This window comes from Grammomys surdaster, unplaced genomic scaffold (genome assembly GCF_004785775.1).
Source record: "Grammomys surdaster isolate TR1022 unplaced genomic scaffold, NIH_TR_1.0 240, whole genome shotgun sequence".
Taxonomy (NCBI): domain Eukaryota; kingdom Metazoa; phylum Chordata; class Mammalia; order Rodentia; family Muridae; genus Grammomys; species Grammomys surdaster.
In genome coordinates this window covers 199963-221344 of record NW_021604685.1, presented here as the reverse complement: position 1 = coordinate 221344, position 21382 = coordinate 199963, and the positions used below count along the sequence as shown (strand labels likewise).

Sequence of the window (21382 nt, the reverse complement as noted above, 5' to 3'; positions counted from 1 at the left end):
CAGTTATTCTTCACATGTTCCATTTTGCAGATAGTTTTCTAGAGACTTAGAGAGGACTAGAAGCATTTGTAGAGCCAGCAAGACGTCCTGCAGTCAGTCTTGATACTCTGTTTTGAAAAGCTTCTTGATTGAAGACTTCGTGAAAACGAAAGATACTCATTTATCTTTTTTTTTCTATTTAGTTGGACATTTCTCAAAGAACATTAACCTATTATCATTTTTTTCTTTGCCTAATTCCACAGCTCTGGGTGAACCAGGAGGATGGGGTGGAGGAAGGGCCCAGTGACGTGCAGAATGGGCACCTGGACCCCAACTCAGACTGCCTTTGTCTGGGCCGGCCACTACAGAACCGGGACCAGATGCGGGCCAATGTCATCAATGAGATCATGAGCACGGAGCGTCATTACATCAAGCACCTCAAGGACATTTGTGAGGTAGCCATGGCGGTGCATGTGGGAGCATGTGTGGTACAATGCAGGGCACTTCTAGGAAGAGCTGACAGTCTGCATGAGCCTGCCTGTGGCAGTCCCAGAATGACCAAAAAGGCAGCTGAACTCACCTCCCGAATTGTTTTCAGTGGGATGAAATCGCATCCTTTGCGTTTTCAATTTTTTTTCTCTCCTTTGTTTTATCTGTTTGTCATTAATTCATTAGTATTGACCTTCTGTCCTTCCACCTCTACTTCTCTGTCTGCCTCTTCTTTGTCTCTGTCCTTTCCTTTCCTGAATCTGTACCCTTAACCTCCTGGTTTCTGATCCAGCAAAGGTCTAACCTACCTCATTCATTAAAGGAAATTTTAGCAAGAGACAGGCTTAAATGTATAGAAGAGTCCCTAGGATTTTTTTAAAGGATGCAAACTGTAAGTTCTTCACTCCTGCCACCTAAGTTGTGAATTATTAGTGGCTATGGTGAAGCATGAGCATATTTAAGTTTTAAAAACATCGCTTATGATCCTGATGTGCTGGTATTCTTCCTTCACTTGAAGAACATTGTGGTTAATTTAAACATATAAGTACTTGTAGAAGAAATCAACAGAAGATGAAGGCTATATCAACAAGCCTTAGCTTCTTTAGTTTGTGTCTCCATATTCCCTAACTCCATGCTTTCTCTCTCTCTCTCTAGACTGGGAGCCTCTCTGCCCCACCCCATGTTCTCTTTATCTTAATGGAAGCTGGTTAACATTTTCAAAGGGTTTATTACTAAGCAGTAAGAGAAAAATCAATAGAAAATAGAGAAAAGAATGTTTTAAAGTCATTATTTTATGTATATGGGTGCTTTGCTTGCATGTATGTCTGTGTACCACATGTGTGCTTGGTACATGAGGAAACATTGAATCCACTGGAACTGGAGTTTTAGATGATTGTGATCCACTATGTAGGTTCTAACAATCCAACTCAGGTCCTATGGAAGAGTATCCAGTGCTCTTAACCACTGAGCTGTCTCTCTAGCCCTCTTTGAAAAGATTTACACACTCGCGTGCACACACACACACCCCAAAACCAAAATCACCCAGCTTTCTTTTGACCTTGGGAAAATGGTTCATTGACTCATCTTGTTTCCTTCCCTCTTAGGAGAACTCAGAGCCTAATTTCTTTACCTAACCTGGGGATTGCTTTGTGGTTGGAGAGGATAGTTGTAATATTTTAAGACCCAGTTACCCTAGAGCAGAGCTATCCAACAGAACTTTCTGCAGTGATGAAATGTTTTATCTTTTCTCTCTGGTAGAACTAGCCAAACTTTTGAAACATGGCTGGTGTTATTGAGAAAGAAAACCTAATTGTTTTATTTAAATAGAATTAGTTTAAATAAAGACTCACTACAATTTGAAATCACAGTGGACAGTACACCTGTGGAAAGATAATCAAGGGCATTAAATTTAACCTGAGCTCATTTTATTTCCTCAGTTAAGTAGATGAAGAATTATCCTCTTCTTGTCATGAAGCAGTGGGAGAGGGTAGAAAGAGCACAGGTTCCAGAAACATACTGTTCTGACTGTTATATCTCAACTTAGTTACAAATTAACCCCATAGACTTAAAGGGAACCCCACATCCAGTATCCACATATTCTGAGCTCAATTTTCTCCTCTGTCTTTTGCACTTCATGCTATACCTACTCCTTAAAATTGTTGAGGAAACTAAATAAATGTACTGTTGTTCTTTACATGTAAATTGTCCTGGGGTGTAAACTTGGGCCTTTGTACATGTTAGGCAAGTTTACTACCACTGATCTGTACCCCCAGATCATAGATGGAATACTGTAATTAAATATGCTCCAGATATTTTAGAAAATGTCTTTTTATTTCTCCCTTCAAAAAATTTTTTTTCTGTTCACTCATCTATCCATAGCTCTCCTTTTCTTCTCAGAGGTTTCTACTGTAGCCAGCAATATTGGCATCACCTGAGACCTTGTTACACATGTAAAATCTTAGACTCTATCTCAGACTTAGTGAGTAAAATTTTGCATTTTAGTAACTCACCCATTTGATTTGTAAATATAAAAGTTTGAGAAGAAGGGCATAGAAACATAAGAAACTTAGAAATCTTCAAATGAGAATTTGCAGATATTATGGTATCTATAATAAACTATGTAGAATCTGTTTGCCATTTGATAACTAGGGCAGGCTGTCATGACCTAAGGTAATTTTCCCTCTTTGCTCAAAACCTTCCAATGGCTCATAATTTCCCTTCAGGTAAAAATGGAAGCTGTTATTACTTACAAGGGCAGGTAGTGTCAACCCCCTCTCACTATTTTGGCTTCGTCTCTTGCTTCTTTTTCTATGTTCTTGCTAACCCATCCCTACAGGCTTTTTACTATTCATCTAAAGCCAGACATGCTCCCAAACACAGACTTTAAACTGTTTTTCCTTGCCCAGAGAAATCCTCCTCCAATTAGGTGCTTCAAATTTTTATTCAAATATTCTATTTAAAACTTCAAGCTTTCATTGCTTCTTTGTTTTCCTATTTTACCTTTCTCCATTATACTTTTGACTATTGGATAAACAGTATATTTATATATTCATTTACTTTTGGCTTATCTATCATACTAGAATGTAAATGTAATAAGAGGAAGGGGATCTCATTTGTTAATTACTGATGTTGAATCCATAACCCACAGTGTCTGACACTGCAAAATTAAAGTAAATATGCTTGTTTCCATTTACATACTTGTTGATTATCATATTGGGTGTCAAATTCAAATTCAATGAGGGCAAATATTATTATCTTCTCTACCAACAAATTATCCTTAATTAGAAAACAATATTTTTCTTATTTTTTTCCAGGCTCAAATGCTGTGAAAGCCTATTAGTTTTAGAAGTATGCCTTGTTTTCCCCAACTCTCAAACATCGTGGTCTGAAAACACTAGGTACAACAATGGATATGTTAATCTGTACAGAAGGAGGAGTGCAATGACTGCATTGAAGATTTGTCCAACCTAGTCAGAGCTTTTGTTAAAGACATTAGAAGCTATCTCTTTGTTCCACTCCACAGCAATAGATATCAAAGAGAATTAGAGAAATCTGTGTTTAGCTGGGCCATGGGCAGTATTCTAGCTTTAGACTGTATTACCTCTAAACCAAAGCCTTTGGCACCAAAATATTTTCAGAAAAAAGTACCAGAGTTAGAACTGAGAGTCCCAGGGTCAAGTCATATTTTGATGTCTGGTTAAAAAACCTCAGCAAAATCTTTGAAACCCTTGACCTTGTTCCCCACCTTTAAAATAAGTGGTTTGGGAAGCTTTCTCTTTAAGTAATATGTGGCTTTCAATCTCTCTGGTTTTGTGGACATATTTTCACTGTAGAAACCTATGGTAGTGATACAGCTCTCTTCTGCACTTTCTGCCTCTTCCTCCTTAGCACTCTAGGAAGCACATCTTATTTGAGTGTGAATGTGTTAATATGACAATCTACTGCACTCTCCCCAGATTTCTAAATCTAGCCAGGGGGATAAAAACTCAGAGCTTAGCTCAGGATCATTATGACTAATCATCTGTGACATTGCCATTTGTAACCATGGTACTAATTTTACAATAGAAGAAATTAAGTACTAAACAAACAGGGCTAAAGATGCTTCAAAATGATGTCTTTTCTGTCCCTGGGGCGAAATTAGCTCAGGCACAATATAAATGTGAAATCAGTTCTATTCTCAGATGCCTTCAGAAAATCTTGCCTATCTTTGCTTGGTCATTTGGATTGGTCTCAGTTGCTTTACCATCAAGAAATTCTTCCTTTATCTAATAAGTTTTACCATGTTATTTCTGTCTTTTATGTTTAAACCTTGGTTTTAAGCTGCAGACCTGTAACCTTATCACTCAGGAAACTGAAAATTGAGGATCATGAATTTGAGGCCTGTCTGGGCTACATAGTGGGATATAAGTTAAAACCCAAACCAAACAGCAGCAACAACAGCAAAAACCTTCGAGCTTTCAAAAGTATTAGGTTTCTCTCTCTCTTTTTTTTGTCATTATTTATACCCAGGTACTCACCAAGGGTCATTATATCTTGGTCGTTAATATCATCAATGATAATATGCTGTATATGTGGCAATTTTTATATAGTATATTAGAAAAAAAACAGATGAGACAGCTAATTAGCCTAAAATGATCAGCCCAGGATTTTATGTCTGCCCTAGTCAACCCAAACATCTTAGATAACCAATTAGGGGCTCATCCCAAGGGAAGACTGATTCTCTAAGAATGGGACTCTAGGAGATGTCCCCAGTCCATGTTGTCATGTCAGTGGGTATTGTCATTATTCAAGTCTTCTTTAGGATACTGTACTGTTGAGATTTTATGGGTGCAGTTTCTCCATCCTATATAGAAGACATAGTATCACAGCAGACCTTCTGGTCCTGTGGCTTTTATACTCATCCCATCCCATCTTCTGTGATCTTCCCTGAGCTTTATATGTATATGTTTTGTTACAAATATATCAAGTGGGGCTGGGAACCCTGCTGTTTGTTCTCTGCGTTTTGACCAGTTGTGGCTTTCTGTAATGATCTCCCTCTGCTGCAAAAAAGAAGTTTCTTTGACAAGAATTGAGAGCTACACTAATCTATAGGTATAAGGATAAATGTAAGAATGTAGTTAGAAAACATATTGGTTTGAGAAAGTAGCAGCAATCAGTTCTTTTCTAAAATTCATGATCTCAGTAGCCACTGGTATTTGGCTAGAAGAGTCAGTACCAGGCATGAATTCTTTTCTATTCACAAGGTCTTAAGTCCAAGTAGATGCCTGTTGGTTACTCCCAGTTTATAAGTGACACTATTACACCTTTGGAGATATCTTGGTGTGATGGACATGGTTTTGTGTGTGTGTGCGTGTGCGTGTGTGTATGTGTGTGTTTTGTAGGCATCACAGCTAGGTAGGACTATTTGCTTGCTTTTCTCCCTTTGCAGCTTGCATTGCATCTTCCAGTACTATGTGAGCTCATTCTCATGGAGGAGGCTTCCAATTCAGTTACACTTAGATTCTTCCAAGTACTATGTCTGAAGTGTGTGGTGTCTTCAGCAATAAGGACTTATCTTCAGTCTCTGAGAGGCCACCAGTGACACCACCAATAGTTCAATATTATTTTGGGAGTCTTTTAAGATGCTCACAACCAGCAATTAGAAAGGAGGGGATATTTTGTTTGTTCATTTGTGCCTGGTACTGGGATTTTTGTTGGATAGACTATGACTCTTGGGGAATATTATTATCTCTGGTGGGATAACGTCATTTAAAGTACATAACATATATGTAATTTTAGGTAAACAAAAATAAAATGATTACTTATGGATATTTCAAACATCCTTAGTGATTTTTATTCCTCTGTCCCTCGTCTTCTGCATTGTGATGTATCTCACATCCACAGCTAAGGTACTGCCACAATGTTTCCATCCATATCATCTGTCTCTTGCTATTCTTCTCTCTACAGCCTCCCTATATGATCCCTTTCTATGATCTTATTTTTGTAGTTAATCCAGTTTAATGTAACCTAGGATCCAGAAATAAGAAAGGATATGTGACACTTGTCTTTCTGGCTCTGGGTTACCTCACTTAGTATAATAGTTTCTAGTTCTATCCATTTATCTGAAATTTTCATAATTTTATTTTCATTTATCTTTAGAGCTGAATAGAATCCCAGTGTATATATGTACCACATTCATTATCTGTTCATCACTTGAAGGACATTTAGGCTGATTTTCTAGGTTTTGTGAATAGAACAGCAATGACTATGGCTGAGCAAGTATTTTTGAAGTAGGATGTCAGTCTTTTGGACATATGCAAAGGAATGTTATAGGTTAGCATATAGTAGATCTATTTTTAGCTTTTGAGAATTCTTCATACTGATTTCCAGAGTTGCTGAACCAATATGCAATCCCACCAACAGTGAATATGGGTTATCCTTTCCACTCATTCTTGCAAGCATTTGTTGTCAATTGCTATCTTGATCTTAGCAATTCTGACTGTGGTAAGTTGAAATCTCAAAGAGGGGGCTTTGTATTCATACTATATGACGGACTAAAAAACAGAGTCAAGAAAACAAATAACCCAACTAAACAATGAGCTGTTGATCTGAGCAAAATGTTGCTTGTGTATAATTTATTGTAATTTTATCTACTTAAGGTAAAAATTAAGGTGTATCCCAAACACTAAGTTCAACAACTAATAAATGTGAACTCATTAAATGAAAAATCTTCTGCACAGCAAAGGACACCAACTTTCTCACAAACCAGCAGCCTGCATGGAAAAGATTTTTACCAACTACACATCCAATAGAGGGCTAACATCCAATGTACATGCCACTCAAAAAACTTGTTACCAATAAAACAAATAACCAAATTTAAAAATGGGGTACAAATCTAACAGAATTATCGTCAGAGGAATCTCATGAGAAGCACTTGAAGAAATGTTCACCATCCTTTGATATCAGGGAAATGCAAATCAAAACTACTTTGAGATTCCATCTTACACCTGTCAGAATGGCTAAGCTCAATAACAGGTAACAGCTCATGCTAGCAAGGATGTGGAGGAAGGGAAGCCCTCCCCCACTGCTGGTGGAAATGTAAACTTGTACAGCTATAGAATTCAGTGTGGCAGTTCCTTAGAAAAATGGGAATTGTTCTACCTCAAGATCCAACCATACTATTCTTAGGCATATACCCAAAGGAGGGTCATTCTATGACAGGGATACTTGCTCAAATATGTTCATTCCTGCTCTGTTCATAAGAGCCAGGAACTGGGAACAACCTAGATTCCCCTCAACAGAAGAATGAGTAAAGAAAATGTGGTACATTTACACAATGGAATATTACTCCGCAATAAAAATGACATCACAAAATTCACAGGTAAATAGAACTACAAAAAAAATCATCCTGAGTGAGGTATCTGAGACCCAGAAAGACAAATATGGTATGAATTCACTTCAATGTGAGTACTAAGTGTAAGGTCAATGATAATCAAGCTATGAGTCATAGAACCACAGAGGTTACATAAGGGTTAAACACAGGGCCTGTACGGCTCTGTACAAGATGGGGTCCTAGAGCTGAAAGGAGTAGTCATATGACCCCATTCCTATCTCAGAAGCTATCACTGATTGATAGCAAGTGATTACTTGCAAATCAAAATTAGTTTTCTCCAAAGGAATATCACTGGGGAAACAAACTACTCACAAGGGTAGGCCACATGCCCAGCAGTAGATGGCCAACAGAAAACAAATTCAACAGCATCTTTGGTTTCTTATCTCATAATGTAATGTCAGGGCTTCTTTTTAAAATTATCTTTTATTTTATATATATTATATAACATACTTACATATATTTTACACACACACACACACATATATATATAATAATTTGGTACTACAAATTGAGAATATATAGTATATGTATATAATATACACCTGTTTTTTTTTTACCCTATAGATTCTTTCTGTATGGATATGACTCTGGTTTTGTAGTTTTCTGGGATTCCTGATAGTGTTAATAAGTGGGCCCGCCATCTGTATCTGTTTCTTATGCCTTTTCTTGAGCTCTTTTTCTTCTGTTTGTTTGTATTGTCCTATTCTAGTTTGTCAGTTTTCGTTTCATCTTGTACTTTATTTTATTATTATCCCTTAGGATTGTTTTCTAATGAGAGACACACTGGGTGGGAGTGGAGGTAGGAAGGAACTAGGAGGAATAGAGTGAGGGAAACCATAATCATGGATCTATTATATAAGGAAAAATCTATTTCAACAGAAGGAAAAAATTAGGTGTGTGCATTATAATGTATATCATATTGATCCATCATTCATATTCTAAATTTAACATTATTTCATAAACCTTTTCCATGTTTCTTCAGTATGTTTCAATCACTTTAAAGGCTGTATAATATCCCATTAAATTGAATGTGTATTTCTTTTCTACCATTAACTTTGAGAAAGCAAGCTACATTCTTCTTAATATACACACATAATTTCCATATATACATAATAGAAAGAATACAAATTCCTTCACAGTGATAATGAATCTGTTGGGACAATTGGGAGCCTTCACTGGCATTTCCTTTCATTCTTTTTTATAGACATTACTTTCCATACTGGCTTTGAACTCTACATCCTTGCTGCGTTTTGGATATTGTATGATGTTTGGATCATTCCTTATCCTTTCAAATGGGAAGAATGGACATAGCCATTAATTCTTTTCTGAATTGATATCTTAGGGAGTGTGCTAACTGGGCTGAGTATTTTTGTCATCATTGTGTTAAGGGTTTCTCATCAGGCAATGAATTTCTTTTGTCAACTCCCCTTTTATCATTGAATTCTGTAAGAATTTGCCTGTATATGTTTCAGATATATCCGATTATTCTTGGGTTTGATAGCTAAGATCATCTATATTCCTTCCTGGCCTTAGATAGCAATGGCTCAGAGCCAGATATAGTGGCATATTGTGACATTTGAGGCCTTGTGAATCAGAAACAGAATTATGAGTTCAAGGCCAGCTTGGGCTACATAGCTCTTTTTTCAAAATATTAAGAAAAGAATGGTTTCATTTTCTCAATTCCTGTTTCTTTATCGGTGCTTTTTTGTGCTTTGACTTCAGTTACTAGATTCCTGTACAAACATTTTTATTTTAGTAATTGTTTCTATAGCTGGAGCCATTCACATCTTTGGTATTCTATTCCTTATCAACAACAACAACAAAGACACCTTTTGGTACTAGAAATTGAACCCAGGTCTTCGGTATTCTAGGCAAATGTTCTACCACTGAACTATATCTTCATTTCCTCCTAAAATTCTTAATACAATTAATGTTGAGTACAATCTACGCTCTGGGAAATTACCCTTAGCTGTTTGGGTTATTTTTCTCATTCAGTGGGAAAATGTAAGTGTTCTGGAGTAAGCATTCTCTGAAGACTTACTATTGTAGTAACTTCCTTCACTAGATCTCCATATCCCCTTATGAAAACTGAAAATAAGAATTACCTGCCTACTACATATGTGCTGGTAGGCCTAGGCCTAGCCCATGTATGTAGTTTGGTTGGTGGTTCAGTCTCTGAGAACCCCAAGAGTCTAGGTTAGTTGACTCTGTTGGTCTTCCTGTGGAGTTCCTATCCACTTAAGGGCTGTAATCCTTCCTCCTCTTCTTCCAAGATGTGTAGCTTGGTTTTCATGTGAGTCCTGACCAATTGAAATGGGGGCTATCCTTAAAACTGTTTCCTGTAGGTGGGATATGTTCTTCTAGCTGGACTGCCTTGTCCGGCCTCAGTGAGAGAAGTGTGTAGCCTTGAAGAGTTGATGTGCCAGGGTGGAAGAGATACCCAGGGGGTCCCCAACCTGCTCAGAGGGGAGGGGGAGGGGGAGGGGAAGGAGGAAGGATTGTGGGAGGGGGTGACTGGGAGGGGGCAGTGAGAGGGATATAGAGTAAATAAGTTTAAAAAAAAGGAATTATCCGCCTACTTAATGGAACTGAAACGATGCGTGTATAGGAAGCAATAGGAGGGACATCTTCATCCTGAGCTTTTCCTTTGTCTGCAGGGATACCTGAAGCAGTGCCGAAAGAGAAGGGACATGTTCAGTGATGAGCAGCTGAAGATCATCTTTGGAAACATTGAAGACATCTACAGATTTCAGATGGGCTTTGTGAGAGACCTGGAGAAGCAGTACAACAATGATGACCCCCACCTCAGTGAGATAGGACCCTGCTTCTTAGAGCATGTGAGCATCCCGGTTTGTTCAGTTTTAACGAAATATTAGGAAACCATAGAGTGGTGTGTGAGCTGGTTCTAGTCAGCTGTGAAGGACTGGAATGGGGGATGAGTTCTTACATGATTCTGATTTTAATCCTTCATCTTTACGTTAGGAAGATTTATAACTCACCCAGGATTACTTTTCTTTGCTGTTATACTCTTTTCTCCCCAACCTTTTGGGAAGTTATCAAAAGAATTTTTTAAACTTATTTTTCCCTTTCCTGTTGGGTTCAGCTTCTATGAGACCCAGTATTTGGGAAGGAATTCAACATATCCACTGCATAATTGGAGAAATAAGAGAGAGAGCGTATAGTTCTCAAGAAAGTAGTTCATGAAAGGTAATGCAGGATCAGAACTAGAGTATGAGAAGTGGCAAGTTTAATGAAAGGAGCCATGGGCTTAAAATAAACAAACTAGTGAAAATTTGGGACCTGAGCCTGAAGTTACTGGCTAACTCCAGCTCTGTCCATTACCCTATTTGAAGTTCAGTACCTTCATAGGAGATTGATTATATGGTACTCTTTGTATAGCATTCACCAAAATTTCAGATTTTCAGAAGGAAAGCAAATATTTCATATAAACCACATTGTTTCTGCTGACTGGACATGATGAGCAATTGTAACCATGGCATCATAGAGATCCCTCTTGATATTAAAGTTCTCCAGTGCTTGTGAAGGGCAAACTTTTCAAGTAAACCCTTCGAAGTATGGCATTCTCATGTCTTACGTGATAACTCTTTCTGAACTGCCATTTCAGGGAGTATTTGAGTCATTTAATAAATATCAAACATGTTCATGACATAGTAGTTTTAATGCCAAAATTATAGGCAAGAAACACTCTGAGAGATCTACAGTGATCACGCACAAAACTCTTGTGCTGTGTGTGATGGAGTTACGTCAGAGTAAAAACGATGCTATGAGGCGTTTTGCTTTTAGATATCATGTAAGAGCAGGCTACATAGGTTGGCACATGTTGGCAAAACAGAACACAGACCAGTGTCCTCAACTACAGGTTTCCCTTTATATTGTCATGTGTTATTAGCATTCTTTGTTGCTACCCACTAGATGTCAAGTAGCTTTTTCCTGTCTACTAGTTAAAACAACCTAAACATGTCTTCAGGAGTTGTCCTGTATCTCCTAGAGGAGAAGAATCATTTGCTTTAATGGTTTACTCTATTAATGTGGCTAATTTGAATTGAACAGTTTTCATATGATAAATTAATGTTGTAAAACTGGAATAAATACTTGATAATAATATACTATCCATATTAAATATTATTTTGCCTTTTAAAAATTACATTGTTTATTAGTTCTAGAATGTCATTTATCAGCTTTACTTGGCCATAGGTTACATATAGGATTCCCCAATGTGAATTATATATTGCAAAGGATTTTTTTTATTAATTGCTTGTAGTTATGTAACTGCCATTATAATCAAGAAATAGAATATTTTATTTCTATCACTGCACTGAAGATCTTATCCTTCTTTTAAATTTTTACCCCTGGTTCCTTCAAACAACTGATCTGCTTTTCATTATCATACCATTGCTTATTTTTTAGAATTTCATATAAATCCAGGTTTTCCACTGGCAGCTTGCATGGAATCCTTCCAAAGCTATGAGTATTAGTCTTTAGTGATGCGGTTTCTGTGTCAGATCTAGATCCATTCCTGCAAATCCTGTGTTCAATGTTTGTGGTATTTTCTGCAACATTTTTCTGAATGACACTAAGGGCAATGGCAATAGACTGTATTGTTTTGGAAGTCTCTTTGACTTCCCCAATCAACAACTCAATAGGAGGTTTACCATGCCTAGCACTGGAGTTTGTTAGATAGTATATATTTTGGGGAGCACATTATCACCCTGATTGGCATAACTTAATTAAAATATGTATTATAGGTTATATATAGTATATACACATACAGATAAACATGTATATATCACAGCAATTTTGAGTAGCTATAAATTAATATAATGCCCTTTGTTGTTTTTTTCAAATATACTTAGTGTTATTCATCCTTTCTCTTTCCCTCTCCCTCTGTGAAAGTTAACTCTAACCCTGGGCAAGTTTTCACTAGACATTTTGCCCACCTCACCCTTTATAGCAACTGTGTCCTATTATTCTGTTTAGTGTTCTCTGCTCCCATGGTCCCTTTTTATACTCCTAGTGTTGGAAGTTACTCCAGGTTATATACTCACATCTACATTTTACTCATCTTCTGATGGATACCTAGGATGGCTCCATAATATAGATTGTGGTACTCTGCACAGATCCTGATATTGACCTTACTGGGGTGACAAGGAATGAGGAAAAGACAGACACATAGATACATAGACACAGAAAAGCTAGGATCTGGTGGTCTGGGCTCTCTGATGAAGAAGCCACAACACCCAGAAGCTCAGCTTGTTTGTTGAACAGTTACAGTTATTACATAGAGTTGAACAGGGAGGTAGGACATAGATATACAATTGGACAAAGAGGAAGATTTAGCCAATCTCAGTAGAAGCAATCTCTGTAGGAGAGCAATATTCAGGCTGCAAACATTCAGGCAGGGAAAACTATACTGGACATTTTCTCCACCCACTGTCAACATTCACACTTGGACCAGAGGAAGCCCTTGCCATCCCTCTAAGCCTCATCTGGGGAAGACTTTACCACTCCCATAGGTATGAGGCATTGGAGATCTTGACATGGTCATGCTCATATCAAACAATACATACATTCACTCAGGACTTCACTGGCTTCTCATATCACCCCAATTTTTATATGTCCAGTATCAATCTTTATGATTAGTCCAGAGGCAGCTTGCTGCAATTCTTGACACTAGACTTTAAGGACAATGAAAAAGGAAGAACATAACAGCTTTTCCCAACAAAAACAAAAGGAATCTTTTCCCAGGTTAAAGAGATTGAAACCTCAAATTATGTCAAGATTAGCAGAGAAAACCAATCTGATCAAAAGCATTTTGCTTTTCTAGGATGTGCTGACATAATTGGGCCACATCCATGCTATTATTATTGTGGGTACAAGCTCACAGGAGGTGGATCCTAATTAATTCCTAATTATCTTGTCAAAAAAAATCTCAAGGCTGTAACCCACCTTGAATAGTTGAACAGAGCCCTTTGGGACTCCAGGTGGTTATAGAAATAACCACCCAAATGGAAGAACTCATTAGTATAGGCTATGGCTTCTCCCTTGACTGGACATATCTTCATGGACATATCAGAAATGATAACTGTTGGGTTATTTGGGTTAGGCTGTTCAAAAAGCTGGGTAGCATTGTTTATTTATTTATTTATTTATTTATATTTTTGTTTATAATATAATTACTTCATTTGTTTATAGTATTATTACCACATTACCCCATTTTCTTTCCTCCTTCCAAACCCTCCCGTATCTCCTTGCTCTCATCTATGGTCTCTTTTTTATTAATTGTTACATATACAATTAATATACAAGGAATGTATGTATATATACATTCCTAAGTACATAAAGGCAACCTGCTAGTCTATATATTACTTTATATTACTTGTATGTGTATGTATTCAGGATTAGCCATTTGGCATTAGATAACCAATTGATGTGCTCTTCACTAGGAAAGACTGTGTCTCCAGGCCTCCACTTTCCTTAGTTTCTTCTAGTTCTTTGTATAGTGTTGAGGCCTCATCAGCTTTCTACATTACCATGTTTACTGGTGTTGTCTTTGTTCAGCTCATGTTTAAGCTGCCATGTTGGCAAGACTTTATGGGTATAGCTTCTGGTATTCCTAGGAAACAAAAATCTCACAGCAAGTTCCAGATCCTCCATCTTTTACACTACTTATACTATTTATAGTCCTGGTTCTGCAATGATATCTGAGCCTTAGGTACAGAAGTTGTATTGTAGATGTATGTGCTAAGAACAAAGTCCACAACTCCACATTTTATTGCTTTTAGTTTTCTCTCCTGGTCTCCATTTATTGCAAAGAGAAGTTTCCTTGAAGTTTTCGTTTAAACTATTTATGTATATTTATACACACATGTGTATGTATTACAGGTTATAAGCTATACAGTAGATTGAGGATTAATATTCACAATATATAAAGAACTCAAAATAGAATCAAAACAAAACAAAAGATGACCCATTCCATAAATGGTTCTGGGACCTGAATAGAGAATTCTTGAAAGAAGGTGAAAAAAATGTGTAATAGGTCTCCCAAAATGTTCATTTCCCCTAGCAGTTAAGGAAATGCAAATCAAAACAGCTGTGAGATTTTATCTTACTCCAGTCAGAATGATAAAGGTCAACAGAACTGATGACAAATGCTGCAAGAAATGTAGGGAAAAGAGAACCCTGAGTCATTGTTGATGAGATTGAAAACTGGTCCATCTACTTCGGTAATCAGCATTCCTTCCTAGTTTCTGCCTCAGTGCTTCTTGTCCCCAGGTTCCTGTCTGGAGTTCCAGTCCTTACTTCCCCAGTATTGGAGGAATGTTGTAAGATGAGTTCGAAGATGAAATAAATCCTTTTCTCCCCAGGTTGCTTTTGGTCATGCTGTTTATGACATCAATAGAAACCATAACAGAGTGTGTGTATGTTTAAAATTTTTAAAACATTTAAAAATGTTTAAGATATATGCCCTCTTCTTGGACCACTATGAACATACAGTAATAGTCAAATAGCAGTCAAGCACTATTTAAATGCCATCAATTTTAGGAGGTAAGGGAACTGAAGATATTGATTACTGTGTTTATGAGTAGATAGGGAAAATGAGAGTGAGACTAGTGAATGTTATTGGGTTGATAGATCACATGTGAGGAAGGAGAGGAATGGAAAAGAAGGGGTCATCAGTAGGGACAAAAGTGATGAGGTAATTCTGGTTAAAGGTAGACTGAAAAGATAGGAGTAAAGGAATGCAGTCAGATGGTTTAAAACATTCCCAGCTCTCAAGAACCAGAGACAGAAACCTCACAGACTAGGCTACTCTGTATTTTGTGAAAGCCTAGTAAAAGGATAAAATGGAGGGAATAAAAAGAGGAAGAAAACCAAGAGAATGCCACAAAACTGTGACAGTGGAAGGGAAGGAGGAAGAAAGGGAAACACAGAGGGGAAGAGGAGAGATTGGGAAAGAGGAAGAGATAAGGAGAGGGAGAGATAAGGAGAAGGAAAGGGAAAGGTGAAGAGGGGAGAAATGGGGAAAGGGTGAGGGAGATGGGAGAACAGAGCTGACCTGCTAAATTGGCATTAGGTACTCACTAAAGGAGGAATAAATTTGATGGAGACAGACTGGATGGGAATATACAGTCTGACTAGCCTCTCTTCCCTGTTTCCTTTCTCCAGTCTCAACTCACAGTGTGCATTCTTGGATTCCAGATTCCTCTTATACCCCTGGGTAGTCATTGTGAGCTGAGCTCAAATTACAGATGTTGGTCTTGTTAGTGAACATTCCTTCGTGGGTTGGGTCATAATAGACAGTGGTCACTTTTCTGAGGTTTTTCAGTAGTCCATTTGACAGTAGTGGCCCTCTGAGCAGTTGTTACTGATGTCTGGTCATAGTTTGGATTCTGTATCTGTACTCTCCTGCAGACTCTACCTTGATTAGGAGAGGAAGGAGAATCATGAATTCAAGTCCATATGAGGCTAAATATTAAGACCCGACTGTTAATGTATTGTATAATCCAATTGGACTGATTTAAATACTCAGAGTGCAACCCAAGAGACTAACTAGTTTTAAATACTAGAGTATTAAGAGTCCAATTGTTTTAAATACTCAGAGTCCAACACTAAGTACAGCAAGCTATGAACATATTTTCAGACTTCTTTTGAATATTTTCTAGACTCTAAGAACCATTAACTCTAACCAAGCCAAGGAAAAGGGAACAGACAATAAAATTTACTGCATTCTGACTTTTTATTCTCCAAATAAAATACAGCAGTGTCAATTTCAACTCCCCTCAGTGAATGTCAGTATAGAATGAATCCTGTATTATGTGTCACGATACATAGAGAAAAACTTATTTGATGTTTCCGTCTAAACCTCAAAGATGTTTTGCCTCAATTCTATGTTCATCTGCCTTATCCAGGCTTTAAGACATGGTATCTGAGAAATCTTTTTATCTTTATCAAAGCTCCCTTCTGTGGAATGTGCTTCTTTTGTTTTTCTGCTTTTAGAATTCTTTGAGTTCTGTGTAATCTTTTGGCAAACTCTACTTTAGTTTTATTTTGTTAGAGATCACTAAGCTTCTTGAACCTAAATATTTGTATTTTATCCCCAGATATGGGAAGTTTTCAACTACCATTTCTTTAAATGAGTTTCTTTTTCTTTCTTTTTGTCTGTTTCTTCTTCTGAAACTTGAATTTTCAAAATATTTATTCTTTTTCCCTTTCTTGTCCTTTGTAGCAGCAAATGATCAATTGAATTCACCTACTCATTTTCCACTTGATCTTGTCTTCCCTTTAAGCTTTGTCTAGATGTTCACTAAATGTAGTCTGTGGCTCCAAATATTTTATTTGCTTCTCTTTTGTGTCTGTTAATGTCTTCGACTTCTGTTCTGTGCTATTTTCTCATTTTGTTAATTGTTTATACTTGTCCTCTTAATTCACTTGACTTCTTTCAAAGAATTATTTTGGATTCTTTCTTCATTAATTAATTAATATATTTACTTTACATCCCAATCACAGCTTCCTCTCCCTCCTCTCCTCCCAGTCCCTCCCTCTTACCTTCTTTCCTCACCCCCTGAATCCTTTTCTCCTCATTTAAGAGTAACCAGGTAGAATGCATTTGGGCAGTAGATGCAGTGTCTCAATGAATCCTGTCTGAGATTATGCAGTGGCTCCATGGCTGAGTGAAAAGACTATATTGTTAGTTCAGTATACTATATTGACTAGAGCTGGGGAAGATGCACAGAGGCTTTGAGAACTTTGGGTCCTTATCTATACAAGTGTGTCTGTCTATTGGCTAGATATCACTGGTGGAAGACAATGCTAGTGGTTTGCCTGAAACATCGTTTTTAGACAGGCACATGGTGGCAGAGACGAACTGTTTTAGTTTTCAAAGTCACAAGACCTTGAATGGATAGCAACAATAAGTTGTGTCAGTGGGGTTTGCATTTGTTTTGAGAACTTGGTTGCACATGGCAGTAAGTCTAGAACAGAGGCCATGTTGGGTTATCATGGAGCCATGCTTGGTAGTTATTTGGAGTTACTGAGACAGAGCATTCAAGGAAGATGTAGCTAAAATAACTATAGGAAATAAAGGTAGTATCTTAGGAAACTATCAAATGTGTAAGCTTGGTGGCTAGGCTGGGCTGGGATGTCTCAAGTAGGAGCAGTTCAGACAGTACAGATACCTGGAAGGGAGAAATTTGGTAAACCAAGGACTTGGATATTATTAAAGCTACAGGACTCAGTCCTTTGGTTAGGATAACTGTACCAGGAATTCCTTACCTCTATTTAAGAGATTTAATCTCTTAAATAGAGGTAAGGAATTCCTGGTACAGTTCTAAGAGAACAAGAAGAGGTAGAGTGTATCATATACCCAGAGAATGCAAAGGCAAAAAAATGCCTTATGCAAACAAACTAAAACCTCTGGAATCTTCATTGATAAAGGCTGCAGTCAGGCTGCTCTTATATTAACAGTAAGTTATCAGTAGAAGCTGCTAGGACTGACAGTCTCTTCTGAAGAACTAATCACTGGGGTCTGTGACCTTGAACATTTAAGCATCTTTAGTGGTGAAAGCTGTGCTTGGTGCCTTGAGTCCATGGAGACTACTGATGTCCAAATGAAGAAACCTGTTAGATCAGGTTCTCAACCTGGAGGTCAAACAGGCTCGCCTAAAGACCTCCAGAAAACACAGATATTTTACACTATAACTCATAACTGTAGCAACATTAGTTATAAAATAGCAGTAAAACTAATTTTATGATTGGGGGTCACCACAATATGAGAAACTGTATTAAAGTTTAGAGCATTAGAAAGATTGAGAACCGCTGTGTTTGATTCTAGTGTCAAGCATGTCATGCAAGACTATAGGAATGGAGTATGTAGGGAGATGATAGTGATCTTCCTACCCCTTTGTGGGGTGATTTTTTTCTTCTACTATATTATACTTTCTTAAGTAAATTCTTAAACTCTCCTATAGTTATATTTGTTCAAGAGGTTGCCAATTTGGTGAGTTTTGTTAGGAAAAGAGGAGAGACTGGCATCTCTGACTGTACCATTTTGCTGATGTCCTCGAACCAAAAATTGGGTTCAAGCTATTTAATGATTATTTAATGATTCTTGCTATTGTTGCAAATGGTATTTTATTAAAAACTAAATTTTCTGAAGTTAGTGGCTATATAAGTATATAATTTATTTGTGTTTCCTTTTTTCCTTTTCATTTCTTTTTTAGTTCTTTATAGTCGAGTCTTCATCCCACTCCAGGTCTGCCCCACAACTGCTCCCCATCCCATACCTTCTCCCCATCTCCCAACCCCACTTCACCAGACCTCCCCACTCCCTGGGGCCTCCAGTCTCTTGAGGGTTAGGTGTATCTTCCCTCACTGAGCCCAGACCCAGCAGTCCTCTGCTGTATATGTGTCAGGAGCCTTGGACCAGCTGGTGTGTGCTGCCTGGTTGGTGGCTCAGTGTCTGAGAGATCTCAAGGATCCAGGTTAGAGACTGCTGGTCTTCCAATGGGGTCATCCTCCTCCTAAGCTTCTTCCAGCCTTTCCATAATTCAACTTCAGGAGTCCCCAACTTAAATGCATTGGTTGAGTGTAAATATCTGTGTCTGTCTTGTTCAGCGGCTTGTTGGGCCTCTCGTAGGGCAGTCATACTAGGCTCCTGTCTGTAAGCACACCATAGCATCAGTAATAGTGTCAGGCCTTGGAACCTCCCCATGACCTGAATCCCAATTTGGGCCTGTCACTGAATCTCCTCTCCCCAAGGCTCTTCTCCGTTTTTGTCCCTGCAGTTCTTTTAGACAAGTACAATTCTAGGTCAGAGTTATTGACTGTGGGATGGCAACCCCGTCTCTCCACTTGATGCCTTGTTTTTCTGCTGGAGGCGAACTCTACAAGTTCCCTCTCCCCACTGTAGGGCATTTCCCTTTGAGAAGGGGTTCCTTCCTTTGAGTCCTGAGAGTCTCTCACCTCCCAGGTCTCTAGTACATTCTAGAGAGTCCCTCCACCTCCTACCTCCAGATGTTTCCTGTTTCCGTTCTTTCTGCTGGACCTCAGGGCTTTAGTCCTGTTCCCCCCTACACACACACTAAGTACCTGATCATGTTCTCCCTTCCCCGCCCTGTCCCCTCTCCCACTCAGGTTCCCCCCCACCCCGTGATTGCTTTCTTCTCCCTCCCAAGTGGTATTGAGTCATCCTCACTTGGGCTCTTCAGCTTGTTAGCCTTCTTGAGTTCTGTGGATTGCGTCCTGAATATTCTGTAGGTTTTTTTTACTAGTATTCACTTATTAGTGAGTACATGTCATGTATGTCCTTTTGGGTCTGAGTTACCTCAGTCAGAATGATATTTTCTATTTCAATCCATTTGCCTGCAAAACTCATGATGTAATAGTCCATGTGGATCAAAGACTTCAACATAAAACCAAATAAACTGAATCAAATAGAGAAAGTGGGAAAGAGCCTCGAACTCATTGGCATAGGGGGAAATTTCCTAAACAGAACTTCAGTGGCTCACACTCTAAGATCAAGAATTGATAAATGTGACCTCATCACACTGGAAATCTTCTTTAGTAAGGCAAAGGACATAGCCAATAGGACAAATTGGCAAATTACAAATTGGGAAAAGTCTTTACCAACCCCACATCTGATAGAGGACTAATATCCAAAATATATAAAGAATTCAAGAAGCTAACCATAAAAAAAACCAGACAACTCAATCAAAAAATGGGGTATAGAACTAAACAGAGAATTCCCCATAGAGGAATTTCGAATGGCTGAGAATCACTTAAAGAAATGTTCAGAGTCCTTAGTCAACAGAGAAATGCAAGTCAAAATGATCCTGAGATTCCAGCTTACACCAATCAGAATGGGTAAGATCAAAACCTCAGGTGACAGCACATGCTGTCAAGGATGTGGAGAAAGAGGAACACTCCTCCATTGCTGGTGGGATTGCAAACTGGTACAACCACTCTGGAATTCAATCTAGAGGTTCCTCAGAAAATTGGCAATAGATCATCCTGAAGACACAGCTACACCACTCTTGGGCATATACCCAAAAGATGCGCTACCATGCCACAGAGGCACATGTTCCATTATGTTTATAGCGGCCTTATTTGTGATAGCCAGAAGCTGGAAACAATCTTTTTCATTTCTTTAATATATTTTTTTGTTCTGGATACAGTGTCTCACAATGTAGCTCTAGTTAGTTTGGAACTCACTATATAGACTACCCTGGACTGGAAGTCACAAAGATCTACCTGCTTCTGTCTCCTTAGTGCTGGAATTAAAGATTTGTGCCACCACACCAAGCTGATATATTTTTACTTCAATTTTTAATTAAAATATAATTGCATCATTTGCTCCCTCCCCTGTCCTCTCTCCAAGTTCTCCCATGTCCCTTCTCTCCAACACCACCTTTGATTAACAATAAAGTCTTGTATTCCACAACTGGAAAGTAACCAAGGACCTCAAAAACAACCTATAATGTTTTGGCAGTATCTTGGATAATCCTGACTTTTAGTCTGTTTGTAAGTTAACATTTTTAAATTAAAAAAAAATCTTCAAAAGATGGTAACAATCTAGAATTCATTTTCCTACCTGAACAACCCAAAAGAGGGCTTCTCATGCATGGTATTGAGGGGTTTGTTAGATGGTCTATGGAGGGAGTATTGCCAGCCAGGATAGGGAATTTTCATTTAAATTGTGTATGTATATGTATTCATAGATTTACATGTATTGGGGGTAGTCTAGGTAGATAGATAACAGTTTGGTTCCTTATGACTTTTTCAGGCATCCTTACTGTTAACTCTTCTCATTCTTCTGTAATTATATACTGTCCTCCTCTCTAATTAAAGCTACCTGTTTTCCCATCTCCCACTTCAGATCACTTGTACACTACTATTCTACTTTCTCTTGTTCCTTCCTGCCTCTACAGTGTTCCATTTTTACTTTCCTGGACTTTGTGTTTACTCAAAGTTCTGTACTCATATCTGAAGATATGGAACTAGGATCCACATCTGAAAGGACCATGC

General features: G+C 38.1%; 1 protein-coding gene across 3 annotated transcripts in view; it reads left to right on the top strand.

The window, feature by feature from the left end:
* Nucleotides 1-21382, top strand: part of Arhgef9 (Cdc42 guanine nucleotide exchange factor 9) — a 138164-nt gene that overhangs the window by 76897 nt on the left and 39885 nt on the right. For all 3 annotated transcript variants that reach the window (XM_028774350.1, XM_028774351.1, XM_028774352.1), the window contains exons 3-4: nt 243-434; nt 9997-10176. In XM_028774350.1, coding sequence (XP_028630183.1) covers nt 243-434; nt 9997-10176 — 372 coding nt within the window. The remainder of the gene's footprint in view (nt 1-242; nt 435-9996; nt 10177-21382) is intronic.